The sequence below is a fragment of the Cetorhinus maximus genome, chromosome 38 (genome assembly GCF_964194155.1).
Source record: "Cetorhinus maximus chromosome 38, sCetMax3.hap1.1, whole genome shotgun sequence".
NCBI classification, from domain to species: domain Eukaryota; kingdom Metazoa; phylum Chordata; class Chondrichthyes; order Lamniformes; family Cetorhinidae; genus Cetorhinus; species Cetorhinus maximus.
Window position 1 is genome coordinate 87,123 of NC_135916.1, and position 19,356 is coordinate 106,478.

Genomic DNA, 19,356 nt, shown 5'->3' on the forward strand with positions numbered 1-19,356 from the left:
GGGCCATACTTGCTGCTGGTTATATGCTGCTGGCCGTAATGCGTTTCCTCTATCGACCTCCTTTCCAAAGTTACCAGGAAATCAGCAGCTTAATTTGCACCAAACCTTGACATGACTTTCAAGAGCAGACATCAGCAGTTTCTTTCCAATTCATAGTTATCTGGGCGGGTGTTAGGGGGGTGGGGATTCTACTTGGTCAAGAATGATAATTCTGGCCTGAAGTATTTTAACTAACATCAAAAACGTTGATGTTTAAGTATTTTAATTAACACAACATTAAATGCACGATGGGGCCTATATCTAGGATTTTAGTCATCGGAGGTTATGTTAAATGTCCCTGGTAGTGCAAAATAGAATGATATCATCATGAATGTCAAAGGATACAACGGGATATAGATCGGTTGGAGACTTGGACGGAGAAATGGCAGATGGAGTTTAATCTGGACAAATGCGAGGTAATGCATTTTGGAAGGTCTAATACAGGCAGGAATTATACAGTAAATGGCAGAACCCTTAAGCGCATCGACGGGCAGAGGGATCTGGGTGTACAGGTCCACAGGTTACTGCAAGTGGCAACGCAGGTGGATAAGGTAGTCAGGAAGGCATATGGCATGCTTGCCTTCATCGGCAGGGGTATTGAGTATAAAAGCTGGGATGTCATGCTGCAGCTGTATAGAACCTTGGTTAGGCCACACTTGGAATATTGTGTGCAATTCTGGTCGCCGCATTACCAGAAGGATATGGAGGCATTGGAGAGGGTGCAGAGGAGGTTTACCAGGATGCTGCCTGGTCTGGAGGTTATTAGCTATGAGGAGAGGTTGGAGAAACTCGGATTGTTCTCACTACAGCGACGGAGGTTGAGGGGGCGACTTGATAGAAGTTTACAAAATTATGAGTGGCATGGACAGAGTAGATAGTCAGAAGCTTTTTCCCCAGGGTGGAAGAGTCAATTACTAGGGGGACATAGATTTAAGGTGAGAGGAGAAAACTATAGAGGAGTTGTGCAGGGCAAGTTTTTTACGCAGGGGGTAGTGAGTGTCTGGAATTCGCTGCCAGAGGAGGTGGTGGAAGCAGGTACGATAGTGGTGTTTAAGAGGCAGTTTGACAAGTACATGAATAGGATGGGAATAGAGGACCCCGGAAGTGCAAAATGTTTTAGTTGACGGGCAACATGATGGGCGCAGGCTTGGAGGGCCGAAGGGCCTGTTCCTGTGCTGTACTTTTCTTTGTTCTTTGTTCTTTGATCATCCCTATTGATCACCCATTCCATTCACTTCGATTTGACCCATGGTACGCTCCAGATATATCCCCCATTTTAAAACGCCGCATCCCACTTGAGTCAACTCGTGGTATTTTGGAACTTATTTTGCATTTGTGTTTTACGACAGATGTGTTTGGTTTGACTTTCCCTCTCAGGAGCCACATGCATTGTTCAAGTAAAGGAGACTGGAAACATCAGCTGTAAAACTCCCGGGGAAAGGCCCTGTATTCGAGGGCGGTAGTGTCACCGCCATGACTCGCTTGCCATTGCTGGCCGGTAAATTCAGTTCTGTATTTATTTATCGGTGCATTCATTTGCAAATCATTCACTTCGTGTGGATGGGGAACCATATAGCTCGACATCGCTATCTATTCATTCAAGGGCTTCAGTGGACGCAGTGTGAACATGGGGACCGAGAGGGTATCTCTCTCAGGGCAGGGGTTTCGGGTTGCGGGCGATGGTTGGGCCAAGTTGCAACGTTGACCCGTTCCACCCCGTGAAACACCTGACCCCGCCGCCAAACCGTTGAGGGCGCTGCCTAGATTTCCCGCGGAAGATGGGTAACCTGGGGGTGTTTAATGTGTGCCAGCAAAGGAGGTTTCTTGGGCGACGTCGGTACCAACGTTCCAGGAATAAACGACCTAACTTCCCAGAGGCGGCGTTTACCACTTATTCCGAGGGTTCGGCATGTCCCCCCTCTCCTCCGGCCCCTGAACTTCAAACGAAAACTGTTCACCTTTGTTCTCCCACAGCGAAGCAAGTGTTCCCGCTGGTGACGGGGGGAAAGCAAACGATCCACTGCCCATATTTCACACACGCTTTCTCGGTAGGTTTCTCACTACCTCCGTATCTAAAGGCCACTCGAGATGGGGGGGGGAAACATGCTCGCAGGACCACCCGGCAATGTCCAATCCTTCATTTCGGATGAGTCTAAGAATCCAAGCGGCGAACCAATATTTCTTTTGCCGGAACTAAGGGTGATTTGACCAATGACACAGCTTACTGCTCAGTCGCTCGGCTTAAGATGAGGGTCTAACTATGTTTTTTTCTTCTTTGTCTCATAGTTCATCTGGTTGTATCATGGAATCTGGCCTTTGCAGGTTGGCACACTATTATGTCTTCAGCTAAATGTCTAGCTAACATCATTGGAGTGGGCCCTTGATTTCGATTAAGCATTTCATTTCCAGTGTAATATTCTTAATAGAATTGATAATAACAACGCCAATGGTGGTACTATTGATTTTGGTGATAGTGAATAAAATATGGAATGTACCTGTTAGGTACGAGGGACGCTCAAAAATACATATGTTTGGTGGTAAACCCAATATCATTGACGTTGCGCAATGCTCCCAAAAGTGCTACGACAAAGTGCAGACCAGGCCAATGTTATAGCTTGCACATAAGACAGCTATGGGCAAAACTTTAAACAAGAACAAAAATACCTGGAAAAACTCAGCAGGTCTGGCAGCATCGGCGGAGAGGAACACAGTTGGCTTTTCGAGTCCGAATGACCCTTCAACAGAACTAAGTAAAAATGGAAGAGAGGTGAAATATAAGTTGGTTTAAGGGAGGGGGGTGGGACAGGTAGAGCTGGATAGAGGGCCAGTGATAGGTGGAGATAGCCAAAAGATGTCACAGACAAAAGGACAAAGGGGTGTTGAAGGTGGTGATATTATCTAAAGGAATGTGCTAATTAAGGGTAGAAAGCAGGACGAGCAAGGTGCAGATAGCCCTAGTGGGGGTGGGGTGGGGTGGGGGGAAGGGATCGAAATAGGCTAAAAGGTAGAGGTGAAACAATGGATGGAAATACATTTAAAAATAATGGAAGTAGGTGGGAAAAGAAAAATCTATATAAATTATTGGAAAAAACAAAAAAAGGAGGGGGAAGAAAAGGAAAGGGGGTGGGGATGGAGGAGAGAGTTCATGATCTGAAGTTGTTGAACTCAATATTAAGTCCGGAAGGCTGTAAAGTGCCTAGTGGGAAGATGAGGTGCTGTTCCTCCAGTTTGCGCTGAGCTTCACTGGAACAATGCAGCAAGCCAAGGACGGACATGTGGGCAAGAGAGCAGGGTGGAGTGTTGAAGTGGGCAGCGGCGTTTGCGTTATCAAGTGGAACTTTTACACCCACATCAGGAGGACATTAGGAACAAGTGCCCCTAAAGCCTGGAGCTTATTAATATAGTCGCATTTGCAAATAACAAAGGTGTGTAGATTTTTTTTATATATATATATATTCGTTCATGGCATGGGGGACTTGTTGGCCAGGGGGCAGCATTTATTACCCCTCCCTGGTTGCGAAGGCGTTTAAGAGTCAACCGCATTGCTGCTGCGGGTCTGGAGTTACGTGTAGGCTTAGACCAGAGCAGGTCATTCGTGAACCAGATGGGTTTTTTACGACCATGGCGACTTTAGACTTTTTAATTCCACCGTCTGGCTCGAACCCGGCTCCCCAAGACGTTACCTTTGGTCTACTGGGTTACTCCCCTCCAGCGACCAATGCACAGGATGCCTCCTCCCCATTTTAGCATCGCTTCCTTTGGAACAGAGGAGGCTGAGTGAAGATTTCATTAAGCCGAATGGCCTACTGAGGAGCCTCGTCTTTCTGACCGAGAGTTGAAAAGCGGAAGAAGGCTTAGTCGCGTTTTCTCCCCTCTTTAGTTTATGTACAAACAGCCCAATGGCTTCTCCCTACGTTCTGTCTTTCTAGGATTGCACTAACTCACGGTAAGAGCCTGTGGGAGGACTCTCCACTATAGGGGTAGCAGTCAGGATTAGTAGAAATGGAAGTTGATTGAAGTAAGTCCCAACAAGGATCACTCACAGAAACACACTGATATAGACTTGCAAACAAAAGCCTCAAATCATGTTTTCTTCCATTTGAAAGAACAAAAAAAAACACACACTACAGTAAATAACGGGCTCTGAGATTATCCATGATTTACCTCCTGTAGGTCAGATCCCAATCCGATTAGTCAATGGACAAGGCTCTTGCTCTGGGAGAGTGGAGGTATATTACGACTCGATTTGGAAAGCGGTCTGCGATGATGACTGGGACATTCGGGATGCCTCAGTTGCCTGTCGCCAAATTGGCTGCGGTCCCGCCAAATCAGCTCCTGGCAGTGCTCGTTTTGGCCCGGCTTCTGGTTCCTTCTGGCTGGACGATGTCCAATGCACGGGGACAGAGCCCAGCCTGTTCCAGTGCCAAGCAAAGTCGCTGGGAGACCACAACTGTAGCCCTGGAGAGGCGGCGTCTGTCATTTGCTCAGGTAAAGTGCGATCTCAAAAGAAAAAAAAAAAACAGCTCCAAAATTCATCACGCCAATCTTGAAGGTTAAATTAAATGTCGCCAATGATGTCTACACAAATGGCTAGTTTCAAGGTTGATGTCTAGACAATGGCATATGGTTAGCTAGTTTCAAGGTTTGCCAACGTTACGAAACTTGGAGGTCTGGAACACGCTCAGAATGATGCCAGTGCAACTGGTGACTGACTGGTTGGCTAGAATGGGTATACGGCAGACAGGGTCGAATTTAATGCACACAAGTGTGAGGTGACGGGTTTTAGAAGCAGGGTCAGTAAGAGACAACACATACGGAAGGTTACAGCGGTAAAGAGTGAAGAGGGACAGAGCAGCGTGAAAAACAAAAAAGCTACTGCGGATGCTGGAAATCCAAAACAAAAACAGAATTACCTGGAAAAACTCAGCAGGTCTGGCAGCGTCGGCGGAGAAGAAAAGAGTTGACGTTTCAAGTCCACATGACCCTTCAACAGAACTGAGTATAGTTAATAGAGAGGGGTGAAATATAAGCTGGTTTAAGGTGGTGGGGGGCGGGGGGAGAGAGAAGTTGAGGGTGGGGTGATTGTGGGGATAAGCAAGCAGTGATAGGAGCAGATAATCAAAAGATGTCACAGACTAAAGGATCAAAGAGGTGTTGAAGGTGGTGATATTATCTAAGAAAAGTGCTAATTAAGAATGGAAGACAGGACACTCAAGGTACAGCTCTAGTGGGGGTGGGGTGGAAAGACTGACAAGGTATTAGTTGTAGATTTTAAAATAATGGAAATAGGTGGGAAAAGAAAAATCTATATAAATTATTGAAAAAAAAAGGTAGGGGGAAGAAACGGGGTGGGGATGGGGGGAGGGGGAGTTTAAGATCTAAAGTTGTTGAACTCAATATTCAGTCCGGAAGGCTGTAAAGTGCCTAGTCGGAAGATGAGGTGCTGTTCCTCCAGTTTGCGTTGAGCTTCACTGGAACAATGCAGCAGGCCAAGGACAGACATGTGGGCAAGAGAACAGGGTGGAGTGTTGAAATGGCCAAGCGACAGGGAGGTTTGGGTCTTTCTTGCGGACAGACCGCAGGTGTTCTGCAAAACGGTCGCCCAGACAGAGCAGCGCGATGTTTCGTGTTCATGGATCTTAGACACGAGCAAGATACTTCCAGAGACTGGTTGGCGACGCATAGGAAGTGTATCAGTAGATACGTTGACAACTGCTTCTGCGGTGGGAGGGGGGAAAACGCTCGAGCGTGACAAGATGTGGTCAATTAAGGCAAGGCAGGAGAGGAGTCAAGGCACGAGGGCAAGGTAGAAATAAGAGGCGATGATCAGAAGGGGAGCAAAAAAAAAAGCATGGGGTCACCAGCAGAGAAGGCCAGGGAGGGCAAGAGTGGTAAGGAAACGGAAAACAGAATTAAAGCCTCTGCATTTCAATTCGTGTAGCGTTAGTAACGAGACAGGTCAATTGACCCCTCACATATGAGTAAATATTGTTGATATGATAGACATTCCAGAGATTTGGCTATCTCACCGACAACACCCGAGACCTCAATGTTCAAAGGCGCTTGACATCCCAGAAGAGCAGAAAGCGTGGTAAAGATGGAGGGGGTAACTGCGGACTAAGGGGTGGCATCAGTACAGGATAGAGAGATCAGAACGCAGAATCTGTTTGGGTAGCGATAAGAAATAGCAAAGATAAGAAGTCACCGGTGAGGGTATTTAAAATACAAAGCGGGTCCTCTACAGAGTGAGCCTGGGGGAATTAATAATGGAAAATAAGGCAATGGCGAATGCACTGAACAGATATTGTGCAGCTGCTTCTCTGTAGAGGGTGCGAGTAACAAATTAGAAGTAGTTGTGCATAAAAATAGGAAAAAGGGAGAGAGTATCTTAAAACAATTACAATCAACAGGAGAAGGGTTCTTTTTATCATCCATTTATGAGATATGGGCATCGCTGGCTGGGCCAGCATTTATTGCCCATCCCTAATTGCCCCTTGAGAAGGCGGCGGTGAGCTGCCCTCTTGAATGGCTGCAGGCCATGTGGTGTAGGTACACCCACAGTGCTGTTAGGGAGGGAGTTCCAGGATTTTGTCCCGTGTGGTGTAGGTACACCCACAGTGCTGTTAGGGAGGGAGTTCCAGGATTTTGTCCCTGTGGTGTAGGTACACCCACCGTGCTGTTAGGAAGGGAGTTCCAGGATTTTGTCCGTGTGGTGTAGGTACACCCACAGTGCTGTTAGGGAGGGAGTTCCAGGATTTTGTCCCTGTGGTGTAGGTACACCCACCGTGCTGTTAGGAAGGGAGTTCCAGGATTTTGTCCGTGTGGTGTAGGTACACCCACAGTGCTGTTAGGCAGGGAGTTCCAGGATTTTGTCCCCTGTGGTGTAGGTACACCCACAGCACTGATAGGGAGGGAGTTCCAGGATTTTGTCCCCTGTGGTGTAGGTACACCCACAGTGCTGTTAGGGAGGGAGTTCCAGGATTTTGTCCCTGTGGTGTAGGTACACCCACAGTGCTGTTAGGGAGGGAGTTCCAGGATTCTGTCCCTGTGGTGTAGGTACACCCACAGCGCTGTTAGGGAGGGAGTTCCAGGATTCTGTCCATGTGGTTAGGTACACCCACAGTGCTGTTAGGGAGGGTCATCTTTCTGTGTTCGCGATAACTTTGCCCGAGTTAAACTATAAGGATGTTGCCCTATCCAAGATGGAACTTCTACACATACATCATGTATATCAGAATTCGCACTTTCCATCCTATTCCCAGAAATAGCTTTGTGTGACTATGAAAAGCTTCCCCAAAATCACTTTGACACTTGCCTGGAAGGTAACTCAATATTACATTTAAATTTTCAAGTACCCCTTCATTATCCAATTTTATTAGAGCTAAATGAATTTCAGAATCCTACACTCCTATCTCTTTCTCATCATCCACCACCACAGTGGAATTTGTTTAGCGTCTCCATGATCCCCACTTATTAGTCCCTGTAATTCTCCCTCTGAACAACAAATGTCACTATCCCACAACATTAAGGATTGACTAGCCCCTGTGTCTCTTAAAAAAAAATAACATATTTACCCACTCCACCTTGTACACATGGAGAAACTTTCCATTCACGCACAAAGTCTTTAAACATTTCTGCCACATGCGCCTCAGAATTCTCTTGGGTAAATTTTCAGCGCATTCCAACTTATTTGCATATCACCGATCCTCCATGTTTTACCTGTACACAAGTTATTATTTTTCTCCTGTGCCTGAACCTCAGAATCCACAGTTACTTTTACTTCCAGGACTTTTCTGCACCCTTATAATTCCAAGAGGTTTTCCCTGTAATTTCCAACACACTGACTTTGTGTGCCCCCACTTAAATACAATGAAAACATCTCAATTTTCGAGTGTCACATTTACTCTCTGCATCTTCCTTTTCATCGTGAGATAAAAGCTTCCTAGGAATTTCCACCTACCCCTTCTCTTCACTAACTAGCCAGGTTCCCACTTTCTATCCTTCTCTGATTAAAACGGGTGACAAAATAACGGTTTTAGCTCTATGAGCCGACTCGCAATCACCATCGATCTCTGTGTGCTTGTCTGACCTTTTCAACCCTTGTTCATGGGATTTGGGCATCGCTGGCTGGGCCAGCATTTATTGCCCATCCCTAATTGCCCCTTGTTTAGAGGGCATTTGAGAGTCAACCGCACCTTGCTGTGGGTCTGGAGTCAATGAAGACCAGACCAGGCAGATTTCCTTCCCTAAAGGACATTAGTGAACCAGGTGGATTTTTACCACAGCCGGCAATGGGTTTCATGGTCATCATCAGACATTTAATTCCAGACTTTTATTGAATTCAAGTTTCACCATCTGATGCTGTAGAACTAGAACTCAGGTCCCCTTACGCTGGGTGTCTGGATTACTGGTCCATTGACAATACTACCACCCCACCGCCTCCCCATACTACCAGAACATAGGAAATAGGAGCAGGGTAGGCCATTTGGCCCCACAAGCCTACCCCGCCATTCATTCAGATCATGGATGATCAGCCCCAGGCCTCAACTCCCCTTTCATGCCAGCTCCTCATAGCCCTCAATTCCCTGATATTTCAAAAATCTATCTACCTCCTCTTTAAATACTGTCAGCGATCTAGACTCCACCACTCTCTGAGCTAGCGAATTCCAGACATTCACTACCCTCTGAGAGAATAAATCCCTTCTTAACTCTGTTTCAAATGAGTGTCCCCTTATTCTGTAACTATGTCCCTTAGTTCGAAGTACTCCCACTGGTGGAAACATCTTCTCAACATCCACCCTGTCAAGCCCCCTCAGAATTTCGTACATTTAAGTAAGATCACCCCTCATTCTTCTAGGCACTAATGAATAAAGGCCTAACCTGTTTAGCCGTTCTTGATCAGTCAACCCCTTCATCCCAGGAATCAACCCAGTGAATCTCTTTTTAACTGCCTCCAGTGCCAATATATCCTTTCTTAAATACGGGGATCAAAACTGTACACAGTACTCCAGGTGCGGCCTCACCAACACCCTGTACAGTTGTAACAAGACTTCCCCATTTTTAAACTCCAACCCCCCAGCAATACAGACCAAAATTCAATTATTTGCTACAACTGCAAGCTAACTCTTTGAGTTTCATGCACTAGAACACCCAGGTCCCTCAACGCTGTACTTTAGTGGAGCCTCTCTCCATTTAAGTAATAGTTTGCCTTTTGATTCTTCCTACCAAATAGCACGGCCTTACACTTTCCTACATTAAACTCCATCTGCCAAGCCTCTGCCCACCCACTCAACCTATCTCTATCCCCTTGCAGATCCCTCATGTCTTCATCACAACATGCCCTCCCACCTATTTTTGTTTCATCAGCAAATTTGGATACATCACCCTCTGCCCCCTCCTCCAAGTCATTAAGATAGGTAGCAAATAATTTAGGCCCTAGGACTGAATCTTGTGACACTCCACTAGTTACACCTTTCCAACCTGAAAAAGACCAGTTAATCCCAACTCTCTGTCTTATATGAGTTAACCAATCCTCAACCCATGCTGTTACATTACCCCCAATACCGTGAGCTCCTATCTTGTGCAATAACCTTTTATGTGGCACCTTATCGAATGCCTTCTGGAAATCCAAATGCACCACATCTACCAGTTCCCCTTTATCAACTCAGCTTGTTCTATCCTCAAAGAACTCTAGCAAATTTGTCAAACATGATCTCCCTTTCACAAAGCCATGTTGACTCTGTGGATTGAGGTAAGATTTTCTAAATATCCTGCCAATTCTTCTTTAATAATGGACTCCCGCATTTCCCCAGCCACGGATGTTAGGCTGACTGGCCTATAGTTACCTGCTTTTTGTCTCCCTCCCTTCTTAACCAGGGTCGTCACGTTAATGGTTTTCCAATCCGCTGGGACCCTCCCGGAAACCAGTCGCTTCTGGAACATTTCGACCCGTGCCTCCACTAACTCTGCAGCCACTCCCTTGAAAAGAGTTCTCACTACTAAATCTTTTAATTCTTCCAGAAGAAGTACCTCTCTAAGAGCTACACATGTTTGTCTCTATCTTTAATGCCTGTATCTATCAGTCAAAATCACTCAATGAAAGTTTACCCAGGATGTTTTTTCATATATTTAACTCCCTGCGTGTATGCCTCAAGAACCAACTCATATGCACTCAAAATAGCGGCTTTTACCACACAGCATAGTTCACCGACATTTCTTCTGACAGTGAAGCGAAAGCCTCATGCTCTACCCACCAACCTGGATTGTAACAACAATGTCCAGCTTTCCCGTGGCAGATCATTTCATCTGTTTAGCTATCTTCTCCGATGAAATAAAGAGCATATCTTTCCTCAAACTTTGGAAGAGTTTGTGAACAGTCAAACATCTCCTCATTGGGTTGTGATCTGGAAATAAGTCCTTCCTTACTTCCTGGCATCTCTTTTTAAACTGCCACCATGTTAAGTTGTAATTCTCTCTCTCTCTCTCTCTCACTGTCTCATTTTCTTGCTCCTCCTTTTCTAACCTCGCCATTTCTAATTCCCTTTCCTGTCTTCTTCCTCGCTCCTGCCTTCCTCTCTGATCCCTTTTGAAAGTCCCTTCCCTTTTCTTCTCCGGCCCTTTATCTTCCTTCTTCTGCCCTTTCTTTATTTTTAATTTTACATCCTTTCTTTTTCTGCTGCCTTTAGATCCATTTTTAAAATTTCATTTGCAACTGAATTCGAACCCATTCCAATGATACGCCCCTCGGACACTTCAGTCTCCCTGGTAGTCCTTCCAGTTTCAAATGATGTAAGATACCTTCAAACATGTCTAATTTCTTTAACCCTGCAGGTAATCCCAATTGTAATGTATCAGCCAATTCCATTAATTTAACTATATTTACCTTCTGTCGACCTGCTAAAGCTTTACCTTCAACTCCCAGACAAGTCTTAGCAACTGCCAAAGCCAAATTGCAGTCTCACCACTTTAAACAGAAAAAAAACCTCACACCAATTCCTGAATTCATAGTGTTTCTCGTAACACGTAGCCTTCACACCCACCCAACTTCAAAGCAACCAAGGAATTTCAAAGATATCCGGCAATTTGGTTATGGCCCGGCCGATGGCACATGCTGAGCTGCTCCAAGCCCAACGGCAAACTTGAAAGCCACTGCCAAAATTGTTTGGCAATTTGTACATTCAAGTCGAGATGCGTGCGTTGAATTCAGTAGTAATCAGACTCCCGAGATATATATATAGCGTTTTGAGAAAACTAAATTAAACATGGGTTAATAAAATAAATAATTTTAAGCACATGCAGGGGGTCTACAAATTACTACCGCCCGATCGTTTGTCCCTCTTCCGCGGCTACATCCGCGGCCGGGTGTCCCTGGAGAGGGAGCACACGGAGTCTGCCGACACCATCGAGGCCTTCTGTGCCCGGTGGGGACTGGGGTGTTTTGTTGACCCCCTTTAATCACATTTTGGTTTAATGTTTGTAAGTTTCCTTTAAAGTTTTTCCTTGATTTTACGGCTGACCTGACTTAGGGGCTGTGCTTGATTTATCCCTTATTTTGTTAATTTAGTGAATTGTTTTAACTCAATAAGAGTTACAGATTGCTACCTTGATAGCCCGTAGCTCCCTTAATTACTCCAACTTCCAGTTGCGCCTCCTTTAAGGCAACAGTAAAGCACTTAGATTTATATAGACCGTTTAATCATTTAAAGGTGGATCTCAGCCATAGTGACTCCTTGTCAACTCAATGATCGAAGAAACGCATCGAAACTTATGGGATGAAGACCCTGACGGCTTAATTTCGGCTTTCTGATTCTTTCGAAGAGGGCGGCAAACGATTAATTTCGTTTTTTTCACCCCTCCCTCCAGATGAGATCCTGGTGCGACTGACCGGCGGGATGGGCCCTTGCTCCGGAAGGGTGGAGCTGTATCACGAGCAGGAGTGGCGTGCGGTCTGCGACGATGACTGGGACTTGCTTGATGCGGGGGTTGCCTGTAAGCAAGTGGGCTGTGGGCCTGCCATTTCCTCCCCCCACAGGGCCCATTTCGGAGCGGCCAACCGGTCCTTTTGGCTGGACAACGTGAACTGCGGGGGCACGGAGCTCAACCTGTTCCAGTGTCAAGCCAGCACGTTGGGTGAACACAACTGCAGCCCCAGCGAGGCAGCCTCCGCCATTTGTTCAGGTGAGGACGCACTTGCCTTGACAACTCTTCGGAAGGAGAGGAATTTGCTGTGTGATGTCACGTCCCAGATAAGGGCGATGGGACCCCCTGGTCCACTCCTCCATCACCCCCTACTCCTCAACCCCCCACCTATGGCACCTCCCCATGCCCACGCAGAAGATGCAACAACTGCCCCTTCACTTCCCCTCTCCTCACCGTCCAAGGGCCCAAAACACTCCTTTCAAGTGAAGTAGCATTTCACTTGCATTTCCCCCTAACTTAGTCTACTGCATTCGTTGCTCCCAATGCGGTCTCCTCTACATTGGAGAGACCAAACGCAAACTGGGCGACCGCTTTGCAGGACACCTGCGTTCTGTCCGCAAGAAAGACCCAAACCTCCCTGTCGCTTGCCATTTTAACACTCCACCCTGCTCTCTAGCCCACATGTCCGTCCTTGGCTTGCTGCATTGTTCCAGTAAAGCCCAACGCAAACTGGAGGAACAGCACCTCATCTTCCGACTAGGCACTTTACAGCCTTCCGGGCTGAATATTGAATTCAACAACTTTAGATCTTAAACTCCCCCTCTCCCCATCCCCACCCCGTTTCTTCACCCTCCCTTTTGTTTTTTTCAATAATTTATATAGATTTTTCTTTTCCCACCTATTTCCATTATTTTTAAATCTACAACTAATACCTTGTCAATCTTTCCACCCCACCCCCACTAGAGCTGTACCTTGAGTGTCCTGCCATCCATTCTTAATTAGCACTTAGATAATATCACCACCTTCAACACCTCTTTGATCCTTTTTGTCTGTGACATCTTTTGATTATCTGCTCCTATCACTGCTTGCTTGTCCTTACAACCACCCCCACCCCCCCTCAACTTCTCTCCCCCCCTTAAACCAGCTTATATTTCACCTCTCTCCTAACTATACTCAGTTCTGTTGAAGGGTCATGAGGACTCGAAACGTCAACTCTTTTCTTCTCCGCCGATGCTGCCAGACCTGCTGAGTTTTTCCAGGTAATTCTGTTTTTGTTTTGGATTTCCAGCATACTCCAGCAGTAGTTTTTTTGTTTTTATGTAAGGGCGATGTGGTCTCATTCGATGATGCGTTCATCGTGTTCCAACCCTGTAGTCCCACTTGGTTCTCTCGTTCAGGGTAGAGCGGCTGCAGTGAAACTATACATGAGGGTGAATTTACCCCTGTGTCCGTGGTAGGAGTCGAAACGTGTTGAATTGAGCATCCCCGTATACCTCGTCCACGTCCTTCAGCTGTAAATACAACCAAAAGTTCCCTGGCGCATTAAATCTGTCTTATCGCCAGTTTGACAGCATAGGCGGGAATTAAAAAGTCCCCTGTTGGCCTGGGCTCATGTGCATGCCCGATTAGGTGAGGGTGGAGGGTTTCCTTCCTAAAAGGGGCTTTCCCGATCCAAAGGTTTATTTCTTTTTCTTCTTCCGACAATGGTTTCATCGTCACTGTGACTGAGACTCGCTTTTTAACCCCAGGCAAAATTCCACCAGCGGCTGTGGTGGTGAGGTTTAAAGAATCACTAGGCCGATGATGTTACCACGACGCCACAGACTACATGGAATTAATCCAAATGAAGGATTTACAGTGTGTGTATATGTATAAAGTCAGCAGCTGAAAGGTGTATATATGTATATCTTTCAGCTACAGCTTGTTTCATATATACATACATATATACGTTAAATATGTATATACTCTAAATATATATATATAGACACTCTAAATTATATATATATACATGCATATAAAGCAAATCCTTAATTTGGAATAATTCCATGCATCCATATTATATACATTAGTACACACGTGCATATATATATATACATGTGTGTGTTTATATGTGTATATATATTATATGTGTGTATATATGTGTATATATACATATATATAGACATGTATCTTAATTTGGATGTATATAGCACACATACATCAGCTGCAGCTGAAAGGTATGTATTATATATATATATACACACACATAACCTGCAGCTGAAAGGTATGTATTGTATATATATATATATACACATACATCAGCTGCAGCTGAAATGTATGTCATATATATATATGCATACACACACACATACACAACCTACAGCTAAAAGGTATGTATAATAGATATATATATATATATATACACACACAGCCTGCATCTGAAAGGTATATGATTCATATATATATATATATATATGCACACACACACACACAGCCTGCAGCTGAAAGGTATATCATTTATATATATATATATATATATATGCACACTCACACAGCCTGCAGCTGAAAGGTATATCATTTATATATATATATATATATATGCACACTCACACAGCCTGCAGCTGAAAGGTATATCATTCATTAATATATATGTATATATATGCACACACACACACACACACACACAGCCTGCAGCTGAAAGGTATGTCATGTGTGTGTATATATATATATATATATATATATGCATACACACACACACACACACACACAACCTACAGCTGAAGGGCCAACAACATTTTCGGCATCACTCAATCGACGACTCCTGATCATCGTGTCGCACAAATGTTCGAAACGGAGCCAAAGCACACACCGATTACCTTACCGACAAATCCACTGCAAAAAAAAATAATATCCGAAAGAACTATTTGAAATGAGTGACCACCACAGTCAACGAATTCAATCGAGGGGGTGACGAGAATGCGGCACAACGGACTGTCAATTGAAAACGAATGACAGAAGTCAAGAACATGCTGGCTTTAAGAAGAAAGAAACAATGGGTTAAGAAATCGTGCAGGAAAATGGGGTTCGTTACAGTGAAAACAGAAGGTTTCTAACATCCCTAAGAGAACTTTAACTGTGCGTAAGGTGAAAAGAAATATATGAGGTGGGACCTGTTGTTCATCCATCGTTATGGGGTTGCAGTAGCATCCGCTCGCTTAGTTAGCCCGTGCGTATTTCATTCCACGGGCCAATTTAAGATGAAGCTGAATAACGAAAATGGAAACAAACGTCGGTCGGTGAGTTAGTGAGCAGAGAGTCTAAATGAGGCGATGCTCCGGAAAATGGTGGGAAAGATGATGGAAAGTTTGCGAGCACAGATCAATTCTAGGCAGCAAATACCGGGGTTTTTTTTTGGTTGTTATTGTCTAATATGGTGTTTTATATCGACCCCCTTAATCACATTTTCATTTAATGTTTGTAAGCCCCCTTGAAACTTTGTCTTTGGGTTTTTGCAGTTTCCTAATTTAGGGGCTGTGTTTGTTTTGTCCCTGATTTTGTTAATATAGTTTATCGGCTTGACTCTTAAAAGAGTTCAAATGGTGGTGGGAATAGAGTCCACAAGAGCTCTTAGAAAAAGGTAGAGCTATGTTTTTCGTGTTTGAACTGAAACTCTGCAGCAGTGGTGTGGCCGCGCGAGAGAGGGGGTGGGTGGGGGGTGTTCGGGGTGGGGGTGGGGGGATGATGCGGAGCGGTACCGAGGTGAATGGAATTGCGCTCAAATAGCAGAGATCATTGGGACCAGATATTGTAACATGAAATCTCCCACCCAGCGAACCAACGATCAACTTGGATGTAACAGGAAATGCATGCTTAGAAGCAATTTGGCGGGCAATGTTAATGTGCTGATATCTTCACTGGGGGGAAATAAAAGCGTGATGTACATGGGAGACTTATCTCTTAGCTTCTGTTTCATCCTTTCTCAATTGTTAAGGAGCGTAAAAGGAGGAGTGTGCAGTCTACTCTCGAACCAAATTCTCCACAGATCGCAATAGTAGTTTTAATGTTTAATGCCCTCGCCAAACTGGCCAATTATTTGATAGTGCTATCCCCAGCATTCAAATAAAATACTTTGATCATGCCTCTTTCAATAAACACAGCTCTATTACCAAACAAGTTTCTTTAAAAAGAGACATGTTAACAACTATTTTGTAATTCGGAAGCTTAGTGAATTCCGGCTTTTTAAAAAAATAAAACGCCTATCTCAAACCTACACACACACACACACCATCACAACGCAGGGGAATACAAATAAGGTCTTTGCAGAGGATGGAGTCTGGGAGCGTGTTTAAATAAGACAAAGTTCAAAAAAAGGTCGCGACTCCATTGACTCAACACGATTCCAGATCTGGATTTTTAATTGAATTCAAATTTGACCATCTTCAGTGGACCCAGTCCCTCAGAGTATTACTCTGGGTTTACTGAAATACTGCGTCCAGTGACCATGCCACTATGCCACCGCCTCCCCACCATGTCCATGTCAGCTCTTATCGTGTACGATATCCCTCATGCACACCGTTGCATCACAGACGGTAAAAATGTTCCCAGTATTGGCTTGTCAGATGAACGGTTGAGAAAACTCGGAACTAAAATGTGGGAGCAAAATGGCAGACGGCTGCACTTTACTTCCTAGTAATGAATCATTTTCCCAGAGGACAATCCTTTACCTTCCACTCACTGAGGCGGGGGACATGGTTGTGGTGAATTATTAGGGGCATAGATAGGGTAGATAGGAAGGAACTTTTCCCCTTGGTGGAGGGATCAATAACCAGGGGGCATAGATTTAAGGTAAGGGGCAGGAGGGTTAGAGGGGATGTGAGGGCGAATTTTTTCACCCAGAGAGTGGCGGGATCTGGAACTCACTGCCTGAAAGGGCGATAGAGGCAGAAACCCTCATATCATTGAAGAAGTATTTGATTGTGCACTTGCCATGCCATGGCAGACAAGGCTTTGGGCCTAGTGCTGGCCAGTGGGGTTAGAAGAGTTAGGTACTTGTTTGACCGGCGCTGACTGGATGGGCCGAAGGGCCTTTTTCCTGCGCTGTAGAGACCTCTGTGACTCAATGACTGTTCCCTCTGTTAGATGCCATCCGAATGCGGCTGAAGGATGGGGGGAGCCCTTGTTCCGGGAGAGTGGAGCTGTATTATAACGCCACCTGGGGAGCGGTCTGTGATGACAGCTGGGACATGCTTGATGCAGAGGTTGCTTGTAAGCAAATGGACTGTGGGCCCGTTAAATCAGCTTCTCACTCTGCCCGTTTTGGAGTTGCGCCCGGAGGTTTTTGGCTCGATGACGTGGACTGCACGGGAACTGAGTCGAACTTGTTCCAATGTCGCGCACCGTCATTGGGACAGCACAACTGCGGTCCGGGTGAAGCAGCGTCTGTTATTTGCACAGGTATGGCTGATTTCATTCATTCGCGGGATGTGGGGCGTCGCTGGCCGGGTCCAGCGTTTATTGCCCATCCCTCGTTGCCCCTTGAAAAGGTGGTGGGTGAGCTGCCTTCCTGAACCGCTGCAGTCCCCGTGGTGTAGGTACACCCACAGTGCTGTTAGGGAGAGAGTTCCAGGATTTTGTCCGTGTGGTGTAGGTACACCCACAGTGCTGTTAGGGAGAGAGTTCCAGGATTTTGTCCCTGTGGTGTAGGTACACCCACAGCGCTGTTAGGGAGAGAGTTCCAGGATTTTGTCCCTGTGGTGTAGGTACACCCACAGTGCTGTTAGGGAGGGAGTTCCAGGATTTTGTCTGTGTGGTGTAGGTACACCCACAGTGCTGTTAGGGAGAGAGTTCCAGGATTTTGTCCCTGTGGTGTAGGTACACCCACAGCGCTGTTAGGGAGAGAGTTCCAGGATTTTGTCCCTGTGGTGTAGGTACACCCACAGTGCTGTTAGGGAGGGAGTTCCAGGATTTTGTCTGTGTGGTGTAGGTACACCCACAGTGCTGTTAGGGATGGAGTTCCAGGATTTTGTCTGTGTGGTGTAGGTACACCCACAGTGCTGTTAGGGAGGGAGTTCCAGGATTTTGTCCGTGTTGTGTAGGTACACCCACAGTGCTGTTAGGGAGGGAGTTCCTGGATTTTGTCTCTGTGGTGTAGGTACACCCACATTGCTGTTAGGGAGGGAGTTACAGGATTTCTTTTCCCTGTGGTGTAGGTACACCCACAGTGCTGTTACGCAGTGAGTTCCAGGATTTTGTCCGTGTGGTGTAGGTACACCCACAGTGCTGTTAGGGAGGGAGTTCCAGGATTTTGTCTGTGTGGTGTAGGTACATCCACAGTGCTGTTAGGGAGGGAGTTCCAGGATTTTGTCCGTGTGGTGTAGGTACACCCACAGTGCTGTTAGGGAGGGAGTTCCAGGATTTTGTCCGTGTGGTGTAGGTACACCCACAGTGCTGTTAGGGAGGGAGTTCCAGGATCTTGAGTTCCAGTGACAGTGAAGGGATGGTGATATATTTCCACCTCAGGATGGTGGCTGAAGATGGGAACTTCCAGGTGGTGGTGTTCCCATGTGTCTGCTGCCCTCGTCCTTCTAGATGGTCGTGGTCGAGGGTATGGAGGATGGTTATGTTTTTTTGGTAAGGCAACTGGACGATGAAACATCAGATTCATGTGAGAACATGGCGCATGCAGGTCTCATAATGTTCCCTCCTACGCACGCTGATCCTTGAATGGGCACTTGAAGTGCTCATTTCGGGAAGTCAGCTGCCTGGTGAGATTCACCACAAGAATCCTTGGATAGCCGAGTATCTGATGGAGATGTTTTTGTTTTTCATTCGTTCATGGGTTGAGGGCATCGCTGCCTGCCCCAGCATTTATTGCCCATCCCTAATTACCCTTTGCGGCCACACGGGCATCATCAAACTTTCAGTGCTAGATGTTTTTTTGTTGACACTGATTCATATTTCATCGTCTGGCTGCGGTGAGGTTCGAATCCAGGTCCCAAGAGCATGACTCTGGGTCCAGTGACAGTCACAACCTAATGCAGATCCATAAGTCAAACAGCGACTGAACAGTAGGAGCTGTGCAAATCCCGTTGTCATGCAATAAACCAGCCAATATTCACCCAACACGACGTTTTACACACTATTGAATACGTGGAAAATCTCGGCATATGAGATAGCCTTTCCCTAATGGAAGTCGCCCCCTTTCCTTGCAGAAGGACTTGGACAGGTTCGGAGAATGGGCAAAGAAGTGGCAGATGGAATACAACGTGGGGAAGTGTGAGGTCATGCACTTTGGTAGGAAGAATAGGGGCATGAACTATTTTCTAAATGGGGAGAGAATTCAGAAATCTGGAGTGCAAAGGGACTTGGGAGTCCTAGTCCAGGATTCTCTTGAGGTTAACTTGCAGGTTGAGTCGGTAG

At 45.8% G+C, this 19,356-nt stretch overlaps 1 protein-coding gene across 1 annotated transcript in view; it reads left to right on the plus strand.

The window, feature by feature from the left end:
* The first annotated feature begins 1,817 nt into the window (after positions 1 to 1,817).
* The window catches only part of LOC144672415 (scavenger receptor cysteine-rich domain-containing protein DMBT1-like), a 30,770-nt gene continuing 13,231 nt past the window's right edge, over positions 1,818 to 19,356 (plus strand). Inside the window, exons 1-4 of the mRNA XM_078534260.1 lie at positions 1,818 to 1,941; positions 4,213 to 4,527; positions 11,902 to 12,216; positions 17,077 to 17,391. Of these exons, the coding sequence (XP_078390386.1) occupies positions 1,818 to 1,941; positions 4,213 to 4,527; positions 11,902 to 12,216; positions 17,077 to 17,391 (1,069 nt within the window). The remainder of the gene's footprint in view (positions 1,942 to 4,212; positions 4,528 to 11,901; positions 12,217 to 17,076; positions 17,392 to 19,356) is intronic.